General features: G+C 36.5%; 1 protein-coding gene across 11 annotated transcripts in view; it reads left to right on the top strand.

Moving 5' to 3' along the window:
• Positions 1-18,619, top strand: part of LOC129636495 (protein FRA10AC1) — a 39,631-nt gene extending 21,012 nt beyond the window's left edge. For all 11 annotated transcript variants that reach the window (XM_055559931.1, XM_055559934.1, XM_055559933.1 and 8 more), the window contains exons 11-15: positions 60-102; positions 2,295-2,413; positions 7,519-7,557; positions 16,059-16,137; positions 18,431-18,619. In XM_055559931.1, the coding sequence (XP_055415906.1) occupies positions 60-102; positions 2,295-2,413; positions 7,519-7,557; positions 16,059-16,137; positions 18,431-18,473 (323 nt within the window). In that variant the 3' untranslated portion in view covers positions 18,474-18,619. The remainder of the gene's footprint in view (positions 1-59; positions 103-2,294; positions 2,414-7,518; positions 7,558-16,058; positions 16,138-18,430) is intronic.
• The last annotated feature ends 367 nt before the right edge of the window (positions 18,620-18,986 follow it).

Below are 18,986 nucleotides of genomic sequence, written 5' to 3'. Positions count from 1 at the left end.
AGTGCAGTGATAAAAAATTTAGCAGTTCAGTGGTGTTACTTTTTTTTCCTTTTTTTTAGGATTATGCCAAGAATGTTCCTTTAAATTAAATTTTCATCACAGGTAATATGATCTTTTTAAAATGTGGTTGTTAATTTTAGTAGTCTTGGATGTCGTCATTACCTGCACTAGCTGTCTAAAGTAAACTTGAGTGGTTGATGGTTTCATTAGTGGAGTGTATGCACAATCCAGCATTGCCATATGACCACATAAACCAGGGAACTGAATGTTCATCATGCCTAACTCTAGCCAAGCAGTGTTAAATGTGAAGGCCTATGCAGAGTAGTAGGCAGATGCTGAACTTTTGTTTTGAAACCAGTGTTCACATACTGAAATATTCTTAGAAACTATATTGTAAATCAGGTCTTCATAATGTGATTCCTACATCTCATTTAAACAGAGTTTATCATTCTTACAAAGGATTATACCTCGATATTCATTTCAGTGTTTAAAGTCAGGCTCCTACTGAAGGAGCTAGACTGTCTGCCGTATTGAGTAGGGGAGGAGGATCAGTGCTCTGCAACGTGCAGCATATATAGATCATGGGCTTTGAAATCAGACCCCTGTATATTCCTCTCAGCTGCCCCACTTACTAGTCATATCCTTGGGAAAACTGCTTAACCTTTATAAGACTCAATTTTATTATCTCTAAAAAGAGGATACTAAGCTTATTGTGGGAATTAAATGAAAATGCATATAAAATGCTTGACACAGTGTCTGGCATATGGTAAACAGAGCCTAATGAAATCCCAGGCATTGAAGATGCTCAAGCAAAATCTGTATGACCTGGCATGATTGTGGCGGTTGGGTTTCATGTTCTGAATAATGCTTGAAAGTCTTAACATAAGATTCTGCAACTTTATAAAATGTATATATATTTATAATCAGCTGTGTTGTGAATGACCCTTATCTAGTATTTAGCTATTAAAAATAAGTAAAATTTTTTTTAATTCTTAAAATTAGCAATGTTTTTCAGATTACATGATTTCTCTTCTCCATCAATGATTCTGAAAGATACCAAAGATGTTCTTTTGACCTTGAGTTTCAAACTTCAAGTTATTACTGTCTTAAACAGTATTGTAGTATTTGGTATAAGTATCTTAATTTGAAAGTTTTGATAAACAAGTTTCTTGAAAGTAATCCTCTCTATTGTTTCTTCATCCTCTTTCCCAGTCTCAGTTTCAGCATTATCACCTTTTCCTATTTCATGTTTCTTTTCTTCGTCGTTCAGTCGCTCAGTCATGTCTGATTCTTTGTGACCCCATGGAGTGCAGGACACCAGGCTTCCCTGTCATTCACCATCTCCCAGTGTTTGCTCAGACTCACATCCATTGAGTCGGTGATGCCATCCAACTGCCTTATCCTCTGCAATTAACATCAATCACTTGCCAGCTACGGTACTGACAGCCTTATAAACCTGGCCTAAAATAAGGGGTTTCCAAGGTGGTTCAGTGGTAAAGAACCCACCTGCCAGTGCAGGAGACACGGGGTTGATCCCTGGGTCTGGAAGATCCTCTGGAGAGGGAAGTGGCAACCCACTCCAGTATTCTTGCCTGGGAAATCTCATGGACCAAGGAGCCTGGCAGGCTACAGCCCATGGAGTCACAAAAGAGTGGGACACGACTTAGTGAACAACAAAAAAGGTAAAGCCGTAGCTGTGAAAAGATAAGTGGTCTAAAGACGTGTGAGTTAACAATAAGCCCTTCCATTCTCATTCCATTATACCTCTATTTTATTCTCCTTTATTATTAAGAGAATAATTTTCTATTTACTGGTTTAGAACTGTACAGTGGCTTCTTTTGTTCTATGTGTTTTTTCAAAGTGTAGATAGATAATGAATTATGTGGAGGGAAATGAGATTTGTTTTTGTAATTTTTTAGAATGGCTAAATGATAGGGTCACAGAGTCAGACACGACTGGGTGACTGAACAACAACAAAATAATAGAATCTAAAAAGGAAATGAGTAAAACTATGATTACATTCACTAAGGTTTTATATAGAATTTATGAAAAATAATTTTGTCTCCGAGTGCTCATTACCTTACTTTTGTCTCAGACTTTGTAATCTTATAGAAGTGGCTAAAGTAATATACTAACCTACAATATTTACAGACTCATTTAAGCATTCCTTATTATGTAAATTACATTTTAAATGACTACTTCAACTAATTTAACTTTTTTTGCCCGTTGATTTTTATTTTTTGTAAAGCTTAGTTGAAAAAGTTGTTTTTAATTTTATATTGTTCAACATAAAGGAGAAAAGAAATCAAGTCAAAAAAAAGAAAAGATAAAGCCGAAAAAGATTCTGAAGAGTCAACACATAAAAAATCCAGATTATCTTCTGTAGAAGAGACCTCTAAGACAAAGGATAAAGGTAAGTGGGAATTAAAATATAATATTTACTCATATTTCTGAACATAAAGGATAATCGGCCATATGTCTCAAATTAAGAATTTAATTAGTGAATGCATTTACAATTCTGTTTTATGGTATTTGAAAGGAAACTGGTTGGAGAATTTAGAGACAAATTTATAGTAACTTATAGAAGTTTCAAGAACAAGGTCAGTTTTGATTCATTTTTGCAAATGGTATAATATTGTAACAGCACTCTGATTTCTGGATTTGTTAGTTATAGACATGTTACATTAAGCAAGTTACTGAATTTCTTGAGTTTACTTTCCCCATATACCTACATAGTGATGATGTGACTACCTGGTTTCTGTACTGCTGGTGCTTATGGTGAAGAATCAAATAAGAACGTGAAAGGCATTTTGAACACTGTAAATCAGTACTTAATCTATAAGTCAGTATAAAATTATAGCATTGTGATTTCAATTATCATGGTCTGTTTGATTTTTCTCCCTAGCTAATGGGCTTCTTGAAATGATAGAGATTTATATGTATGTGTCCTCAGCCTAACATGGTATTGTGCACATACAGTTAGTAAGTAATTGTTAAATTCAGATCCAAGTCAGCTGCTTACTTGTTCCTCAGCAGTCCTTACTGTGCCTTAGTTTAGACAGTGGTCATGGTAATTGTACCTTAGCTCAGATAATGTATGTAAGCCGTTTGCATAGTACTTGGTACATAGTTATTATGAAGGTTGCTGTGGGTTGTTTTTTCAGTCCGTAATAGAGTCAAATTAACTGTAACTTAGAGTGAATTGTTAAATTAGGTAGGTAATGGTAGATTGAATTAGATTCCAGCCAGTGTTAACATAATACTTGAACAGGAGAGGGCTCCCTTGCTCCAGCTATGAAGATCATTAGACATGTTATATTCTTATGTACATCTTTTCCTTCCAACATGTCATGATACATTCAAACATACAGTATTGCCAAGTTTTAGACTTGGTAAAATTGATAGATGATGAGAAGAAAAATACTGGTATTCTACTGTTTATTGAGAAATGGTATTGAAACAGAATGTCTTTTTTGTCTATAAATCATGTTCTAAACTTCAAAATAAATTTTAATTAATAAATGTGAAAATCTCATTTGAGATTTAAAAGTTTTTAATTTATCCTCATGTGCCAGTAAAATATTTAATGTATTCTATTTGAGGATTTTGTAACGTTGACTGTTATATAATATGTTTATGTCATAATATGACATCATGTTAGTCATTGAATATTCCAAATTAAAGAATTAATCCCTACAATGTAAAGTTTATTCAGTACCTCCAAAACAGGTAATTACATAGCTGGATATTCGTGACTAAGGATGAGGTTGCATCCCTCAAGTTATATATTCATGTGATCTTCTTTAAAAGATGTTTTTCCTTTAGTGTCCTGTATTTCAGTAGCTGATATGTCTGTCAACCTAAAAGCTAATATCAGAGGTCTGAAAATTATCCTTGTGTGTGTCAGTTGCTCAGTTGTGTCCAACTGTTTCTGAGCCCACAGGCTCTAGCCTGCCAGACTCCTCTTTCCATGTTTATGTAAATCTCATCAGTTTTACCCCAGTTTATATATTTCTCAAGTTTTCTCTACTCTCATTCAAACTAACCATGTTTTCTCATCTAGGCTACTACTATATTATCCTTACTGTTTTCCACCACTGTCTTGCCATCCCACCTCCCTTTCCTTAATCCATTCTCTATCTAGCAGTGATTTCTTATTGTTCTTAAGATATAACCAACGTCTGGACAAAGCCCAAAGGATCTAAATGATCCAGCGTACAAGGCTTGTTTCTCACTACTCTTCATGTTACTTTCACACTCCACCCACATAGCCTTTCAATTTCTAGAAAATGCCAAACTTCTGTACATTTAAGGACTGCATAGATGCTGCTTCCTCTCTCACTAAAACCTCCAGGCCCATCCTAACTCATCCTTGAGTTTTAAGCTTAAATGTCTCTTCTTCAGGGATCCTTCTCTAACCACGAATCTAAATTAGGACTCCCATTTATAATGCCGTCACAACCCTAGAACTTTTCCCTCATTACACATATGACAATTACATAAAAGCACAAGAGAGCAGGAATTCTGTCTGCTGTGTTCATTGCTCTGTCCCCAGCACCCCACTAGCACATGTTAGGTATAAATAATAAAGAATAAGAAAACGAAACATTTTAAAGATTGTTTCAGGGCAACTTCAGAGACAGAAAACCCAAGCAAAGTGGAATTGAGACATCTTTCTTATTTACTCTTTATTTGGAGCATCTTTGATAGAGAGTATAGGATATAGTTCTTTCTTTTTCAGCTTTGGTATAAAGCAGAAAATGACAACATTTTATCAAACTTTAGGAGGACCATATAAACCTCTTTAATTTTTTGATATTTGTGATTGATCACCTGTAACTAGGTTGATCTTGATGTGATACTTTCTTGCCAGGCCACCTTAATTTGTCCCAAACTTGAATAGTAATTAATAAATGCTTAATATCTCAGCTGCCTTTGGACTGCTAACATTCCTCAAAACAATCTGCTTTCTTGACTTTTCTTCCTGTCTTTTTGGTCTCTCCCCAGATGTTTTAGACTATAGTTTCTCCTCAGTCTTACCCTTAGGTGTTGCAATTACTCAGGGCTCTTAAAGACCTTTTTTTCTCTCTGTTCTCCCTGTGTGATCCCGTCAGCTCCCATAACTCAGGTTACCATCATACAGAATGTTAAATAGGTAAATGGGTAGATAATTGGATGGCTAGATAGCTGAACCAACAGAGAAAATGTAAGAAAGATCAATAACTGGACTTTGAGGACCAGTCTCCTTTGGCAGGTATAAACACAAAGGGATATTTAGGTAAACTGTCTTGGTAGAAAGTTCAAGATCTTAATCCTCCACCTCCACCCTGCCCCCAAGAACAGTTCATGAGTAGGCCTTGTCTGATTCCTTTCACTCTACTTTTCCAGGCAAGGCTAGTACCCTGTTAGCACATTCTGATAGCAGCACCCTGCACTCTCCTTTAGAAATACATACCACTCTTGGAATAATTTATTTTCTGTTAAGGAAAGGACTATGTGACTTATTTAATTCTTTATCCCCAGTTCCTAAGCACAGTGCTTGAGGGAGTCAGTGAAGTCAGCCATTCTGTGTTGCAGGGAACATCAGAAATCAGCCCTGGAAATCATGATTGGAAAGATATTCTATGGTTTTGCCTTTCAAAATATGGTCCTCTGCATTGTCATCATTTGGGAGCTTGTTAGAAATGCATAACCTCAGACCCTTGCAGATCTCCTGAATTACAGTTGACTTCAAGTTCCCAGGATGACTCATATGCACAATAAAGTCTGAGATGCTCTGCTCTTTATCATGTACTTGTTCTGCTTTAGCTTCAACACCTCCAGGGAAAAAGAACCCATTATCCAAAATATTCCTTTACATTTCAGATAGTTGTAATTGTTAGCAGGCTTTCTTAACATTTAGTCCAAACCTACAACTTCTTCCTTTTAGTTCCAACTGTGTGCCTTTTTTAAGATAATAGACACTTGGAAGCAGGTATCATGTTCCTTACATGACAGAAAATGACAGAGAAGAGGATGTTTCTTTTGCTACAGGAAGGCTAACCATGTTTTTATTTGTTTTCTGATGACTGGGAAATAAGTGGGAGTAAAGACACAATAACATAAAGCACTTGAGGCACTCCAGGCCTTGACTTTCTTTGGAATCTTTATCCTGTGTCTCTCTCACCCTCTTGTCTGGCCTTAAGGGATCATTCGTGTGACAACTTAGACTAATTATGAGATCTACCCAGAGAGGTGGGCTTCCCTGAAAGCTCAGTTGATAAAGAATCCGCCTGCAATACAGAGACCCCAGTTCAATTCCTCGGTCAGGAAGATCCCCTGGAGAAGGGATAGACTACCCACTCCAGTATTCTTGGGCTTCCCTTGTGGCTCAGCTGGTAAATAATCCACCCTCAATGCAGGAGACCTGGGTTCGATCCCTGGGATGGGAAGATCCCCTGGAGAAGGGAAAGACTACCCCCTCCAATATTCTGGCCTGTAGAATTCCATGGACTGTATAGGCCATGGGATTGCAAAGAATCAAACACAACTGAACGACTTTGACTTTCATCCAGAGAGGTTGGAGAAATTGTTACTCTCCTTCTGTTATGTTCTTTTTTGACTTAGCAGCCTTCAGAAATATTTCCCCTGAGGTCTTCCAGCAGGACACTGTATATATAATGATAATTTTTTTTTTAATTAATACATTTTCAGTACTTTTCTGTTTCTCTCACTGGTAACCATTGTGGAACTCAAATGTTGTTTTATGACATAGTTTTTTGTGTGATTTTCAATTACTGTGAATTCTTACCTGCATATGATCTTCAAAAAAGTATTAAGAAAAACTATTTATTTGTAAACTGCTCTTGGATGTTGAAAATCTGTAGATAAAATATTGGTTATATTGTAGGTAATCTATGAGCTTTCCCCCCAGCAATATGAGATATTTTTTATAGGTGTTTATTATTTTTTTAAGTTTTATGCTAGGTATTCCAGCCTATACAAGAGCTTAAAATACCCCTGCCTAAAAGGACCTAGGAGAAGGCAATGGCACCCCACTCCAGTACTGTTGCCTGGAAAATCCCATGGATGGAGGAGCCTGGTAGGCTGCAGTCCTTGGGGTTGCTAAGAGTCAGACATGACTGAGCGACTTCACTTTCATGCATTAGAGAAGGAAATAGCAACCCACTCCAGTGTTCTTGCCTGGAGAATCCCATGGATGGAGAAGCCTGGTAGGCTGCAGTCCATGGGGTTGCACAGAGTCGGACACGACTGAAGCGACGCAGCAGCAAAAAAGGACCTAACATTTTAATTAGGGAGATAAGTCAAAGGAACAGGGAAGATTAAAAGACAGTGAAGTGCTTTCCTTCAAGACTATAAAGTAAAGTTTACTAGACTATAAAGTTGACTAGAAAGTAAACTAGACTACTCGGAAGAATTCTGGATATAGCTATGGCTGTTACACCACTGCAAAGTGATTCTTGACAAAACAGTGCTGGTTTTTTTGTTTTAATCACATTCATTTTTTGTTTTTCCCAGTGCATTCATCCTCAGTGAAATCAGAAAGTTCTGTCAACAGTAAGTATCAAGTTTTTATTTAATAAAAATATATAGATTCAAGTTATTTGCAATTTGTGTTTCCCACAAACTGTGACTTTTCCTGTAATTTTTTTTTCTATGTGAGAAAAATCATAGGAAAAAAACCAAAAGTGTATTTCTTCCCCAAATTAAATCATTTAAAAGTTTCTGATTTCAAGTATAGAAGAGCACAATTTTTTTTTTCAGTAAGTAGAGTGGATACACATTTTGATTTCACATTATAGAGTGTGAAGGAAGAGAACCAAAGGGATAAGATTGGGACAGAAAAAGAATTTGGGGAGATGGATTCACATTTAAGAAATGTTGCTTATATTGCACAAGAATGAGTGATCTGTCATTTGGTGATTTTGATTAATCAAATTAAATATCTCTGTTTTATGCATAGAAAGCAGAATGTTAGCAACTGGTTGTTACTGGTCAATTTTTTTAATAAATCCTACAGTTTTCACCAGATTGGATTTCATTGAATATTTACTACAAATCTTATTATTGTTTTTTTCCCTGCAGCATTCCAAAAAGTATTCACAGTGGTTTACAATAAAATAAGATTTTTTTTAAAGGTGAAGTCAAAATAATGGAAAAATAAGGTAGCGTAGGAAAGTAAAGCTAGAGGTAAATTTAATACAGAGAAATGTTTACCAAAAAGTCTTGCATAATTGCAAAGGTAGATCACAAATTTGTCACTGTTCTTCCTAACAACCAAACCAAAGAAAGGATAGTAGAATGATTAATTGTACCCATACAATATTAAAGAGAACTCACAGGGCGTTCAGCTTTTTCCAGGCAGTTTTGAGAGCAGAATCTCCTGTGGGTTCATAAAAGGGGGCATCCATTTGTATATAACAAACAATAATCTTGCATCTCAACAGTAATACAATCTCGAATTTTTCTTTAAGACCTTACAGTAAATAGGCTTAGGGTCTAAAAGTAAAATGTACTTCAATAGAATATCTAATTTATTTGATAGTGTCTAGACATATAGAGACGGGGGAGCCTGGTGGGCTGCCATCTATGGGGTCACACAGAATCGGACATGACTGAAGCGACTTAGCAGCAGCAGCAGATGTATAGAAATTCAGAGATTTGACACTTCTCGGCTTGTAAATTTTTAAACTTGTTTTTTTTTTTTCTGATTTTCAAGGAATATGTCTATGTGGCAAACTCAGGAAGTAACTACTGTAAATCCCACCTTTCAAATTAAGTATTAGCATTTTAGTATATAATTCTTAAGAGGAATTTTTAAGTGTTCAGTAATCAGAAATTGTTTTAAAATAAAATTTTTAAGATATTCATTGTTTAAAAGTTTGCTGAAGAGGGAGATATCAGTGGAGGCATTGCTCTAGTTTAGGAATATAACATATTCTTTATAAATTATTTTACTCACACCATTTTGTTTTCAACATTTTTGAAGTGTCATAAAGCAATGATACTTCCTTTCTTATGTCAATCCTAATCTATCCGCAGCTGCTTCTTCAAAATTAGGTTAAGTTTCCTGACATCATATAGAACATAGCCAGACATGTTAAGCTATCTGAGGATGGGGTAGTAAGTATATATATTTTTAGAAAGCATAACAAGTTAAAATGGGAAAATTTATAGTTTTTGCCTATTTCCAACTATACATTGCAGTTAGAGGTGTGAAGTCCAATTTAATGTAGAAAAAAAGATTGTCCTTTTCCAATTCCAGTTTTTCATTAAAGTAATCTTTGGGGGAAGGGTCTTTACTTGCCATTTATATTCATTCTTTCATTTTGTCTTCATTCCTTCTCCCTCCCACTGTCCTCCCCCTACCTCCCCCAGCTCTCTGAATCCTCCCTCGTTTCCCAGAGAGAGCCTTAAGTCTGTCAACTCTCCTCAGCTAGGTCAGACTTCTAGTGGTAGGGAGGGGAGAATACTGTAGTCAGTCTGAACAACATCTGCCTTATCTTGGTTCTTGAAGTAGTACCATTTCAAGTAGGAGACAGGTACCTTGTTAGGGTTTGTCAAACCCAGATATCTTCTCAGGTCATCAGTGACCTGTCTTAGGTGGTCTTGGCAATTTTAGAACTCAGATTTTGCTCTTTCTATATTTCATTTCCATTTGGGTAATATTCAGTTACCCTTTTACCCCCATGTAACATATTGATTGTTAAAACCAAGTCTAAAAAGAAAAGCCCAGTTTCTATGGGGAAAAAGAATTTTAACTTGCTTTTGTTAATTGTCTTAATTGCAAGTGGTTTAGTTGTGTACCACATTTAATTTTAGTAATGGACACATAATATCCCATTTTGTAGATAAAAGCAAGACCCAGAGAATTTACTTAAATTGCCTAAGGTCAGATAGCTGATTAATGGCAGAGCTATGATTAAACACAGGTTTATAACACCAGAGTGTATGTCCTTTTACCTATATCATCAGTAACTTTCATCAGTGAAGTAAGCCCACTCTTTATACCCCAGTTTTGACACATATATTATACAAATTCACATCAAATTATTTGATATGTGTCTCAGTTCTATCTGTAAAATGGGTGCAAAGAGGTTTGATGTCACTGGATTATTATCAGAGTCAAGTGAAATAATAGACATGTAAAGCATGTTCTATTATAAAGTAAGTCTTTGATAATTTGTAGCTATTATTGTTATATCAGAGAAAAAGAAAATACTGGACATTAGATTTTGTGTTTGTTTTCTGCAGTAGGTCGGATCAAAAGTCTGTGAAAAGTCTGACCTGTCCATTGTTTTCATAGTTAGAGACTTGCCACTTCTTCAGTAAGCTGAGTTATTTAGGTATATAATATCCAGAAAAACCAAGATGATAGACCTGCTTTTATTATTCAGAGCATGTAGGGAAAATTATATGCAGTTTGCATTACATTCTAAAAGGAACATTGAAAACTTAAAGCAGGTCAAGAATAGAACAACCAGCATTGCCAGAACTTGAGATGTTTTTATAGGAAGAAGGCTGAGGGAGCCTTAGATGTTTAGCTTAGAACAAAGTGAAGAGGAAGGGGTAAGGAGGTAGACATAGAATCTGTAGATATTTGCAAGACTGCTACTATGTAGGAGACTCATTTTTGGTGGCTGCTTGGCAGAACTAGAGTCTGTGGATAAAAATAGCCCATGGACAGATTTTTGCCTTAATTTAAGGCAAAACTTGTCAATTAAAACTATCTGAAGAATGGAATGGAGGAATGGGCTGCTTCAGGAAGCAGTGAGGTGTTTAAGTGTAGATTAAACAGCCACTTGTTACTGGAGTTATTACACTAAGATGTTCATTCATTGGTTAAGAGGTGGACCTCCAAGCTCTCCTTCCAACACAGAATCAGTGACTTAAATTGTGATCGCCACTTGCCAATAATTACTGTGTAGATTTGATGCTGACGAAAATGCAAGCATCTATTTTATGTCGCCCAGTCTTCTAATTGTTATTTCCTCGTCAACACCGTTCCCACCTCTGGCAGGTTGTAGCAGTTATCAAAGAAGTGATTTGTAGTTTCTGTCACCCTCAGGGAACTAGATATTTTAGATTCGTGTGTGTGTATGTGCGTGTACATGCACATGTGCTCAATCGTGTCCAACTCTTTGCAACCCCATGGGCTGTAGCCCTCAAGGTTCCTTTGTCCATGGAATTTACAGGCAAAAACACAGGAGTGGGTTGCCATTTCCTACTCCAGGGTATCTTCCTGACCCAGGGATCAAACCTGAGTCTCTTGCTTTTCCTGCATTGGCAGGCAGTTTCTTTACCACTAGCACCACCTGGGAAGCCCTCATAGGGCTAAAAGGGACCTTCAATCTTGTAGAATTTGATTCTCTAAGGATATTTGGTCACTTTTCAGCATGTCCTCTATCAAAGAGAGTTATTTTATAATGTTATTCTAAACCAATTGTATTTTTTTAGTAAAACTGGATTGTCTGATAGCAGAAAGCTGGTGTAGGAAAGCTTGCATATGATAAGTACTCTTGAGCAGGAACAAGAGAACAGCTGGTGGTAAGGCCTTTTGAAATTAGCTGTCCACTTTAAAAAGCCTGGTAGGTTTGTTTTCTGACATTAGCAGGATAACACCATGATGATAACTTTATTAGGCCTAATTAGTTTTTCTGTGCTTTTGTTAGCTGTTTCAGTTCAGTCGCTCAGTCATGTCCAACTATCCCATGAACCACAGCACACCAGGCCTCCCTGTCCATCACCAACTCCTGGAGTCCACCCAAACCCATGTCCATTGAGTCGGTGATACCATCCAACCATCTTATTGTCTGTCGTCCCCTTCTCCTCCTGCCCTCAATCTTTCCCAGCATGAGGGTCTTTTCAAATGAGTCACCTCTTCGCATCAGGTGGCCAAAGTATTGGAGTTTCAGCTTCAGCATCAGGCCTTCCAATGAACACCCAGGACTGATCTCCTTTAGGACGGACTGGTTGGATCTCCTTATAGTCCAAGAGTCTTCTCCAACACCACAGTTCAAAAGCATCAATTCTTTGGCACTCAGCTTTCTTTATAGTCCAACTCTCACATCCATACATGACCACTGGAAAAACCATAGCCTTGACTATAGACAGACCTTTGTTGGCAAAGTAATGTCTCTGCTTTTTAATATGCTATCTAGGCTGGTCATAACTTTCCTTCCAAGGAGTAAGCATCTTTTAATTTCATGGCTGAAGTCACCATCTGCAGTGATTTTGGAGCCCAGAAAAATAAAGTCAGTCACTGTTTCCACTGTTTCCCCATCTATTTCCCATGAAGTGATGGCACTGGATGCCATGATCTTAGTTTTCTGAATGTTGAGTTTTAAGCCAACTTTTTCACTCTCCTCTTTCACTTTCATCAAGAGGCTCTTTAGTTCTTCACTTTCTGCCATAAGAGTGGTGTCACCTGCATATCTGAGGTTATTGATATTTCTCCTGGCAATCTCGATTCCAGCTTGTGCTTCCTCCAGCCCAGCGTTTCTCATGATGTACTCTCTGCATAGAAGTTCAATAAGCAGGGTGATAATATACAACCTTGACGTACTCCTTTTCCTTATTGGAACCAGTCTGTTGTTCCATGTCCAGTTCTAACTCTTGCTTCCTGACCTGCATACAGGTTTCTCAAGAGGCAGGTCAGGTGGTCTGGTATTACCATCTCTTTCAGAATTTTCCAGTTTGTTGTGATCCACACAGTCAAAGGCTTTGGCATAGTCAGTAAAGCAGAAATAGATGTTTTTCTGGAACTTTTGCTTTTTCAATGATCCAGCAAATGTTGGCAATTTGATCTCTGGTTCCTCTGCCTTTTCTAAAACCAGCTTGAACATCTGAAAGTTCACGGTTCATGTATTGCTGAAGCCTGGCTTGGAGAATTCTAAGCATCACTGTACTAGCGTGTGAGATGAGTGCAATTGTGTGATAATTTGAGCATTCTTTGGGATTGCCTTTCTTTGGGATTGAATGAAAACTGACCTTTTCCAATCCTGTGGCCGCTGCTGAGTTTTCCAAATTTGCTGCCATATTGAGTTCAGCACTTTCACAGCATCATCTTTCAGGATTTGAAATAGCTCAACTGGAATTCTATCACCTCCACTAGCTTTGTTCGTAGTGATGCTTTCTAAGGCCCACTTGACTTCACATTCCAGGATGTCTGGCTGTAGGTGAGTGATCACACCATCGTGATTATCTGGGTTGTGAAGATCTTTTTTGTTAGCTCAGTTAGTGAATTTTCATAAAAATAAAGAGCAGGAGACTTTTGTCTTTTTCGAATGTTGTTTTGGGACGTTGGCAGTTCCAGTGCTGGCTGTCGTTGAGTTGGTGGTGCTAGTGTTAAAGAACCTGCCTGCCAATGCAGGAGACATATGAATCGATAATATCTAATTACTAGATTGCACTAGTGGTAAAGAAGCCTCCTGCCAGTGCAGGAGAAGCAAGAGACTAGGGTTCGATCCCTGGGTTGGGAAGATCCCCTGGAGTAGGAAATGACAAAGCTTACTCCCAAAGCTTTATAATTTTATCATCTTTGTGTGTAGATCATTAGAAGTACAGCCCCTTCCCCCCGCCTTTTTTTTTCTGTTTTTGTTAGAATTTGTGCTAGAATCAGTTAGAACCAAAGTTCAGATACACTTGTTGATTCAAGCATCAAAGTCCAACAGATGAAAGGCTAGAATCACCATGGCAAATCAGTGCTGCTTTATTTTTGTGTTGAGTTTAACTAAGGGACATTCTGTATCAACAAGACAAATTGGTGTCAGTTCTTTTCCAGACTAACGGTCATTATTGGAGAGGAATTATTTACTAGCATAATTACTTTGTGGCATATAATTTTATTGTCTCATGATATGTATTGCAGTATTTGATAATTTTTAGTTGATTATATAGGGTGATACATTTGAAACATCTGTTTTGTTGTATTTAAAAAATACAAGTATCTTTATTGTTTTTACTGCTCTTTAAAGGTAATACATGATTATTGTTTAAAATAATAATAAAAAAATTTGGAAGTGCCTCTTAAGAAACCTATATGCAGGTCAGGAAGCAACAGTTAGAACTGGACATGGAACAACAGACTGGTTCCAAATAGGAAAAGGAGTACGTCAAGGCTGTATATTGTCACCCTGCTTATTTAACTTATATGCAGAGTACATCATGAGAAACACTGGACTGGAAGAAACACAAGCTGCAATCAAGATTGCTGGGGAAAATATCAATAAGCTCAGATATGCAGATGACACCACCCTTATGGCAGAAAGTGAAGAGGAACTACAAAGCCTCTTGATGAAAGTGAAAGAGGAGAGTGAAAAAGTTGGCTTAAAGCTCAACATTCAGAAAACGAAGATCATGGCATCTGGTCCCATCACTTCATGGGAAATAGATGGGGAAACAGTGGAAACACTGTCAGACTTTATTTTTCTGGGCTCCAAAATCACTGCAGATGGTGACTGCAGCCATGAAATTAAAAGACACCTACTCCTTGGAAGCAAAGTTATGACCAACCTAGATAGCATATTCAAAAGCAGAGACATTACTTTGCCAACAAAGGTTCGTCTAGTCAAGACTTTGGTTTTTCCTGTGGTCATGTATGGATGTGAGAGTTGGACTGTGAAGAAGGCTGAGCGCCGAAGAATTGATGCTTTTGAACTGTGGTGTTGGAGAAGACTCTTGAGAGTCCCTTGGACTGCAAGGAGATCCAACCAGTCCATCCTAAAGGAGATCAGTCCTGGGTGTTCATTGGAAGGACTGATGCTGAAGCTGAAACTCCAATACTTTGGCCACCTCATGCGAAGAGTTGACTCATTGGAAAAGACCCCGATGCTGGGAGGGATTGGGGGCAGGAGGAGAAGGGAACAACAGAGGATGAGATGGCTGGATGACATCACCGACTCAGTGGACATGAGTTTGAGTGAACTCTGGGAGTTGGTGATGGACAGGGAGGCCTGGCGTGCTGTGATTCATGGGGTCGAAAAGAGTCGGACACGATGAGCAACTGAACTGAACTGAACTGCGAGAATAAAAATATCCCAGGCCTACGTGTAATACAATCACTGTTAAGTTTGGTTATTCACAAACTTACCACTTATATATATATATATAATATATATATATGTATGTAGATATAATGTTTTAATACATATTGTATTATACTATGCATGCTTTCTGTAACTTTTACAAATTTTGATCTAGCATACATAGTGTTCTATCGCAGATATGCTAATGGTTTTGTTTTTTTTTAAGGGTTTGTTTTTTTTTAAACAGCCATATAGTATTTATTTAACCAAATCCATAATCCGTAATTGGTGGGGATTTAAGTTGTTTTCTTTTGTTGTTGCTATTATACAATGAATATCTTCATATATATATATATATATATATATATTTGAGGAGCTTGTTTATTCTAATAAATTTCTTAAAGCATCATTGCCAGTCAAGGGTCTAAAGTGATCTATATTTCCAGATTTTCCTCAAGGAAAGGGTATTTACTCCTAACAGTGTATGTGAGCTGTTTCTTCATTGAATTGGACTTCTAGTTAATGTAATCAGCATTAGTTTTTTAAAAATCTGACAAATTGTTTTTTTCATAATTTTACTAGCTAGTCCTGTGTACTAGTTCAGTTCTTGAGGTCTTGATCCTAATGTAAATATAGTCTTTACAAAAATCTTAACCTGTATGTCTTTTGTATCAATAAAAAGAAGAAACTAAGTTAAAGACAACTATATTTCAAGAGGTAATATAACTCTATTTCCCTTTATAATATAGAGTTAATATTGGAATTGTTACTTTAACTCACTATAACTTAGAGAAGTTTCCCATGAGACTTTAAATCCTTGGTCTATTTGCTGAGGCTCTTTGGTATATCTCAGCTTATTATTTTTCAAAAGAATTTATTAGTCTGGAAAAGTGAATTAAATTTTCAGAGAGCCATAAAAATTGAAGCTAAACCAGAGTTAAATCCAAAGTTAATTGCATTATTGGTGGATAGTTCAAAATGTGTTTTAAATTTAATATGCACATTTTAAAAAAATCTCTTTTAAATAAACAGGAAACTCTGATGAGGAAGAAAGTGCTTCAGAGTCTGAACTTTGGAAGGGCCCACTACCAGAGACAGATGAAAAATCACAGTAAGTCCTGATGTTAATAGAAAATGATATTGCATACCTTCTACAGTCAGTCTAGAAAGCTATGACCATAGCCATTTTTGATAACTTAATGAAAAATTTAGCATCATGAATGTTGATTTAAAGCTAAGGACCATGAGATCAGTTTATTCCCAGCCGTTGTTTACGGCCACGAACAGCCAATTTACCCAGCTCCCTCTTGGTGAGTAATTCTTTCCTCATCTCCCCTTAACAAATGACCCCCAAGACTTCTGAGCAACTTCACTTTCACTTTTCATTTTCATGCATTGGAGAAGGAAATGGCAACCCACTCCAGCGTTCTTGCCTGGAGAATCCCAGGGACGGGGCATCCTGGTGGGCTGCCATCTATGGGGTCTCACAGAGTCGGACACAACTGAAGTGACTCAGCAGCAGCAGACTTCACTTAGGTTCTTTCAGAGAGGTCCTGTTTACTAGCTTCTAGAGCCTATCCATGATGTTCTGATTATCATAAACTTGTACAGGAGAATTCCTCAAAGATACATACAGGTGTCAAAGTTTTCTTGCCCCCAAAGACAGACAACTCGACACATGCATTGTTCTCTGTTATTGGTTGGAAGAGCTGTTGGGATATAGGCTGGAATATTATCAGCTCTTATATAGTGGGATGTTCACCACTTGAGCTTTATCTGTTGAAAGAAGGTAAAATAATACTGACTACATAGTTTATTATGAAAATTTAATATAATTAAGAATATAAAGCACCTGGTACAATACCTACCAATATAATACGTGCTCAATAAATTTTAGTCCCATTTTGTTAATCCAGTCTTCTTAGTTCATAATAAGAGATTTATTGAATCAATCATAATTCACACTTGATGATAAAACATCTTGCTAATTGTATAATATGTTCTCAGTGTAATAGAATTCAAGTGTGTTGAAAAGAGGCCTTTTTAAAAAAAAAAAAAGATTGTTTTCTATTATTTTTTTTTTTCTTGCCAAATAAAGAATTCCAAAATGAGTGGTCATTATAGATCAGATTTCTAAAAAGTTATTGTTATCCTAGTCAAACTATCAACTTAACTTTTGACCATAAAATTTCCCCTTGAAGAGCTGAAAATGAAAGAATAGGTCTCAGAGTCCACTCACCTTTATGGCAGTAAAGATCCATAAGTAAAGCCTAAGAGGGGTTCCATAATCCAGAGCTCTTTGTGACCTTATAAAAACTTGACATCATGTACTAACATCTGAGTACACACAGAGGTTCAGCTAATTTCATACGTCTAAGTTCTTATTACAGTTTTAAAAATTCAGCTGCATTTTGCTGTCATGCTTGGGAAAAGGGACAGTAGCATGGAGAATACCAAATTGTAGGTAATTCTTAAATCAACTGTATCTGATTCTGTAGTTCATTTTTTTTTTTAATTTGAACATGGTTGTGGGGGTTTATCCGTCACAGTCACTTAAAACAAAATGATGGAGTCTCATTGTGAATTTCTAATCTAAAAGAACATTTCCTAAAGAGTTTGGTAGGCAGAATTTGTGTAGCTTGATTCTCTGTTCCCAGAAGGAAGAAAAGCAACTGTACATACACTTAATCGTCACAACAGCTCTTTGAGGAAATGTAATGTTCTTTATTATATAGATAAAGAAACTGAGCCCAGAGAAGTTAAATAACTTGCTTACCTAGCTAGTAGCTGACAGAGCTAGGACTTAAATACTGTCTGACTTGAAAACCTGTGCTATTTTCATTGTACTGCTCTGGGCTCCTAGCACTAATATTTATTTAGTACTTTAATTTTCATATTTTAATATATTATAATTTAGTATCTCCTTTCAGAGTTCTATTCTTGTAGATATAATCTTCACTGCCACAAATACATATTTACTCTTCTCAGAGTAATAAAACCTGCAGCCTAAGCAGATCGTCCCTATTCTTAGGAGTAAGATTTGTATTTTTCCTTAAAATAGTTTTTTCATTAATTTGAAATGAGAATGAACAGAGTAAGTAATAAAGTCAACCAAAAAAGTAAAGAGAAGCAATGATATAACACGAAGTACTTCAGAGTAAAATCTTAGGTATAAATATGTTTAGGGATACATGCCACCATATACAACACTTTAATCAGTCTGGGCCTAGTTATGATTATTATATAAGCCAAGAATTACTTGATAGCTGAATCATGAAATATATATATATAAAAGAACTAGCAAGTATGTTGGTTTGAATTACCTTAATTTCATATAATGTGTCACCTAGTAATTTTTTTCTCTGTTGATTTTAATCAATATGTATACTTTTTCTTTTAAACAGGGAAGAAGAATTTGATGAATATTTTCAAGATTTATTTCTGTGAGATGAAAGAGGGATGTCTACATTCCTTAATGTGAAGTGTACTTTGAAATTCTTCACAAAAGTTTTGTCTACAAGTTGCAACTTGAGTGGTTTGTCTTTGGAAATAAAAGATCCATCTAGGATGGATTGTCAGATGCTTTGAAAGTATTTTCAGTTCTATTGGAGATACTTTTCCCTATCTCTTACATATTTTTTCAGTTGCTTACCTACAACTCTGTTCCATCTGTAGCTCAAGGATGGACCTAGTACACTTCACAGAGATCCATTGTTCCTATTTTTATGGGTTTTTCTTTTTTCCCCACTGATTTCACATTTATTTTCCCTTGCCTCAATTAGTTTATTTAAACTTTTAGGGTTATTGGGGTCTTACAAAATTATAAGGTAGATTAATTATGTCTTCAACTTCTTTACTTTCCTTTGACACACAGGCACCCCTCTTGAGAACCTGTTTTTTTCATTAGCTACCTTTTCTTTTTTTCCTTACATTTCTCTTCCTTCTTACCTTTGCCACTTA

This window comes from Bubalus kerabau, chromosome 22 (assembly GCF_029407905.1).
Source record: "Bubalus kerabau isolate K-KA32 ecotype Philippines breed swamp buffalo chromosome 22, PCC_UOA_SB_1v2, whole genome shotgun sequence".
NCBI classification, from domain to species: domain Eukaryota; kingdom Metazoa; phylum Chordata; class Mammalia; order Artiodactyla; family Bovidae; genus Bubalus; species Bubalus kerabau.
The sequence above is the reverse complement of the archived record's forward strand: the minus strand, read 5'-3'. Positions and strand labels throughout refer to the sequence as shown.